At 45.3% G+C, this 5,000-nt stretch overlaps 2 protein-coding genes across 6 annotated transcripts in view; both read right to left on the bottom strand.

The window, feature by feature from the left end:
- The window catches only part of LOC121718522, an 823,508-nt gene that overhangs the window by 176,093 nt on the left and 642,415 nt on the right, over positions 1-5,000 (bottom strand). The gene's annotated exons all lie outside the window — the stretch shown is intronic.
- The window catches only part of ern2 (endoplasmic reticulum to nucleus signaling 2), a 37,181-nt gene that overhangs the window by 24,473 nt on the left and 7,708 nt on the right, over positions 1-5,000 (bottom strand). For all 5 annotated transcript variants that reach the window (XM_042104140.1, XM_042104141.1, XM_042104143.1 and 2 more), the window contains exons 8-10: positions 3,066-3,333; positions 2,130-2,208; positions 803-953 (exon numbers count right to left, since the gene is read on the bottom strand). In XM_042104140.1, coding sequence (XP_041960074.1) covers positions 803-953; positions 2,130-2,208; positions 3,066-3,333 — 498 coding nt within the window. The remainder of the gene's footprint in view (positions 1-802; positions 954-2,129; positions 2,209-3,065; positions 3,334-5,000) is intronic.

Here is a 5,000-nt window from a genome sequence, read left to right as displayed (position 1 = left end):
AGCCACTGGTTGTGGAGAGACTCGGTGCTGCCCGGCGGGTGTGTGTGTGTGTGTGTGTGTGTACCGATGAGTAGCCACTGGTTGTGGAGAGACTCGGTGCTGTGTATGTGTGTGTGTGTGTATGTGTGTGTGTGTGTGTGTGTACCGATGAGTAGCCACTGGTTGTGGAGAGACTCGGTGCTGTGTATGTGCGTGTGTGTGTGTGTGTGTGTGTGTGTGTGTGTACCGATGAGTAGCCACTGGTTGTGGAGAGACTCGGTGCTGTGTATGTGCGTGTGCGTGTGTGTGTGTGTGTGTGTGTGTGTGTGTGTACCGATGAGTAGCCACTGGTTGTGGAGAGACTCGGTGCTGTGTATGTGCGTGTGTGTGTGTGTGTGTGTGTGTGTGTGTGTACCGATGAGTAGCCACTGGTTGTGGAGAGACTCGGTGCTGTGTATGTGCGTGTGTGTGTGTGTGTGTGTGTGTGTGTGTGTACCGATGAGTAGCCACTGGTTGTGGAGAGACTCGGTGCTGCCCGGCGGGTGTGTGTGTGTGTGTGTGTGTGTACCGATGAGTAGCCACTGGTTGTGGAGAGACTCGGTGCTGCCCGGCGTGTGTGTGTGTGTGTGTGTGTGTGTGTGTGTGTGTGTACCGATGAGTAGCCACTGGTTGTGGAGAGACTCGGTGCTGCCCGGCGTGTGTGTGTGTGTGTGTGTGTGTGTGTGTGTGTGTGTGTGTGTACCGATGAGTAGCCACTGGTTGTGGAGAGACTCGGTGCTGTGTATGTGCGTGTGTGTGTGTGTGTGTGTGTGTGTGTGTGTACCGATGAGTAGCCACTGGTTGTGGAGAGACTCGGTGCTGCCCGGCGGGTACTTCACATCCGTCAGAGGCGTCATGCCACACTCGCCCCGCCCACTCACGGTCACCTCCTCTGTGATTGGCCCCTCGATCCGCGCCAGAGTGAGGCCACGGGGCTGCCATGGCAACAGAGCAGCATTAGACCAATGAGAGAGGACTCAAACCAGGAAGTCATTGTTCTGAACACTGCTGTCATTACTAGTGTTATCCACCTCAGGAGGCTGACAGATATTGGGTGTGTTCGAAACGGGTAAAGTTGCTGCCTTTTAAGATATCTAACTGGGGAGCAAGGCAGCAAGTGCGGTTCGAAACCGAAAAAACACATTCTGCTGCCTTTTAAGATATCTTAGAATTCCCAAATAACGGTCATTTTTGAAGGCAGCATCGATGCACACTTCATGCTCCCTCCTACCCATAATCCCTTGCGGCAACGTCTGAATGACAGATGATGTTTGATTGACAGCTGGTGTGTCGGTGTGTGTGACTGACATCTGGTGTGTTTGATTGACAGCTAGTGTGTGTGACTGACATCTAGTGTGTCTGTGTGTGTGACTGACATCTGGTGTGTTTGATTGACAGCTGGTGTGTGTGACTGACAGCTGGTGTGTCTGTGTGTGTGACTGACATCTGGTGTGTTTGATTAACAGCTGGTGTGTTTGACTGGCTAATGTTTGATTGCTAGAAAGGTTTCTATTACTGAACCCAACAGAACGCAATACTATAAACTACAATGTAACAAGTGAGTAACCAGGACAGAGCTCAGCTTGGTATCTTGTAGAGTAATAATTATAAACTAAGGCACCATATTTATACACCAACCTGATAATTATAAACTAAGGCTCCATATTTATAAACCAATCTAAATGATTATAAACTAATGCATCACATTTATACATTTATAAATACATATACACATACATTATATATATATATATATATATACAGGTCATTTCAGTTGAGGCATTAGGGATATGAGAAACAAGTTGTGTTAATTTCAGAAGGCACTTTTTAACTGTGATCAGCATCATAGTGTATGTTCTTGTGTGGCGCATCTGTTGCTAAGGAGCCGCCTATTTGGCTGGCATCTGTTGCTAAGGGACTGCATATTTGGCTGGCATCTGTTGCTAAGGAGCCGCCTATTTGGCTGGCATCTGTTGCTAAGGGACTGCCTATTTGGCTGGCATCTGTTGCTAAAGAACTGCCTGTTTGGCATCTGTATATTTGATTGTGTGTGAGAGATTGACAGCTTATGTTTGATTGACAGCTACTGTTTGATTGACAGCTGAGCTCACCACGATGGCCACCCCCTGGTGGACAAGTGAAGTGGAGGCGTAGAGGTGAGAGTCCATCTTTCCCACAAACAGGGTTGGCCTACACACACACGCACACACGCACACACACACACACACACACACGCACACACACACAAAGAATTTGAAGGTTGTATCAATGACTTCAGGTCCAAAAAAAGCCCAAACTCCCAAACCGCTAGCTGTCTGCCCCATAAGCAGGCCGTCAAAAAAAGGCGTCTCTGTAGGCAGCCTAGGCTCCAGGATCTGTACAAAAAACAATTGCTACCAACAAGTGTTGGCAAAGGCTGTGTGTGTGTGTGTGACTGTGTGTGTGTGTGTGTGTGTGTGTGTGTGTGTGTGTGTGCGTACATTATGTGTGTGTATGATATGTATGTGTGTGTGTGTATGTGTGTGTGTTTGTGTGTGTGTGTGTGTGTGTGTGTGTGTGCGTGCATTATGTGTGTGTATGATATGTGTGTGTGTGTGTGTGTGTGTGTGTGTATGTGTGTGTGTGTGTGTGTGTGTGTGTGTGTGTATGGTGTGTGTGTGTGTGTGTGTGTGTGTGTGTGTGTGTGTGTGTGTGTGTGTGTGTGCGTACATTATGTGTGTGTATGATATGTATGTGTGTGTGTGTATGTGTGTGTGTTTGTGTGTTGGTGTGCGTGTGTGTGTGTGTGTGTGTGTATGGTGTGTGTGTGTGTGTGTGTGTGTGTGTGTGTGTGTGTGTGTGTGTGTGCGTACATTATGTGTGTGTATGATATGTATGTGTGTGTGTGTATGTGTGTGTGTTTGTGTGTTGGTGTGTGTGTGTGTGTGTGTGTGTGTGTGTGTGTGTGTGTGTGTGTGTTGGTGTTGGTGTTGGTGTGTGTGTGTGTGTGTGTGTGTGTGTGTGTGTGTGTGTGTGTGTGTGTGTGTGCATGTGTGTGTGTGTCTTACACCAGCTGAGTCTTGGTGCTGTGCTGATCCTGGTTGAGGTGGTAGCTCCACCTGACAGTGTGTGTGTTGGTGTCGTGTGCGTTGAAGGTGAGGTATCTGAGGGTCTCCGTGGCGACGGTCAGGTGTGGGGCGCGCCGCAGGTTCTCCTGGTTCCACAGGTAGAACGCGGCCACTGGAGAACCGAAGCGCTGCATCCACAGAACCTCCCCGGACGCACGGTCCACCGTCACCACCAGACCGTCACCGCTGGACGCAAAGTGAGACAGCTCTGCACACACACACACACACACACACACACACACAGTGCACGCACGCACACATACACACACACACACACACACGCACGTACGCACACACACATATCATACACACATCATAAACACACACACACACACACACACACACACACACACACACACACACACACACACACACGGCGCACGCATGCACGCATGCACACATACACACACACACACACGCACACACACACACAAACAAACACACAACACACACACACACACACACACGCATGAACACAAATACTCATATACATACAACGCTCAGTTTAGTTAATCCATCCCTAGCCATGAAGGCTAATTGTTCAATCAACGCTCAGTTTAGTTAATCCATCCCTAGCCATGAAGGCTAACTGTTCAATCAACGCTCAGTTTAGTTAATCCATCCCTAGCCATGAAGGCTAACTGTTCAATCAACGCTCAGTTTAGTTAATCCATCCCTAGCCATGAAGGCTAACTGTTCAATCAACGCTCAGTTTAGTTAATCCATCCCTAGCCATGAAGGCTAACTGTTCAATCAACGCGCAGTTTAGTTAATCCATCCCTAGCCATGAAGGCTAACTGTTCAATCAACGCTCAGTTTAGTTAATCCATCCCTAGCCATGAATGCTAATTGTTCAATCAACGCTCAGTTTAGTTAATCCTTTCCTAGCCATGAAGGCTAATTGTTTAATCAACGCTCAATTTAGCTAATCCTTTCCTAGCCATAAAGGCTAATTGTGCCGGCGATTATGTCCTTTGTGTGCTACAATGACTATTGTTTCTTTTGTGTGCTATAATGACTATTGTTTCTTTTGTGTGCTGTAATGACTATTGTTTCCTTTGTGTGCTATAATGACATGACTGTTTCCTTTGTGTGCTATAATGACACGACTTTTGTTTGATTTGTGTGCTATAATGACTATTGTTTCCTTTGTGTGCTATAATGACATGACTATTTTTTCCTTTGTGTGATATAATGACATGACTATTGTTTCCTTTGTGTGCTATAATGACTATTGTTTCCTTTGTGTGCTATAATGACTATTGTTTCCTGTGTGTGCTATAATGACATTACTATTTTTTCCTTTGTGTGATATAATGACTATTGTTTCCTTTGTGTGCTATAATGACTATTGTTTCCTTTGTGTGCTATAATGACATGACTATTGTTTCCTTTGTGTGATATAATGACTATTGTTTCCTTTGTGTGCTATAATGACTATTATTTCCTTTGTGTGATATAATGACTATTGTTTCCTTTGCATGCTATAATGAGTATTGTTTCCTTTGTGTGATATAATGACTATTGTTTCCTTTGTGTGATATAATGACTATTGTTTCCTTTGCATGCTATAATGACATGACTATTGCTTCCTTTGTGTGATATAATGACATGACTATTGTTTCCTTTGTGTGATATAATGTATATTGTTTCCTTTGTGTGCTATAATGACATGACTATTGTTTCTTTTGCATGCTATAATGACTATTGCTTCCTTTGTGTGATATAATGACTATTGTTTCCTTTGTGTGCTATAATGACATGACTATTGTTTATTTTGCATGCTATAATGACTATTGCCTTAAGTGGCAACTGGGTAAAACTTCTCGTCTCATAATTACATGTATAGAGACACCTTGGCGGTCGTTATCCCTA

The sequence above is a fragment of the Alosa sapidissima genome, chromosome 9 (genome assembly GCF_018492685.1).
Source record: "Alosa sapidissima isolate fAloSap1 chromosome 9, fAloSap1.pri, whole genome shotgun sequence".
Lineage (NCBI taxonomy): Eukaryota > Metazoa > Chordata > Actinopteri > Clupeiformes > Clupeidae > Alosa > Alosa sapidissima.
Note: the sequence above shows the minus strand (reverse complement) of the source record. Positions and strands in the feature narration are given on the sequence as shown.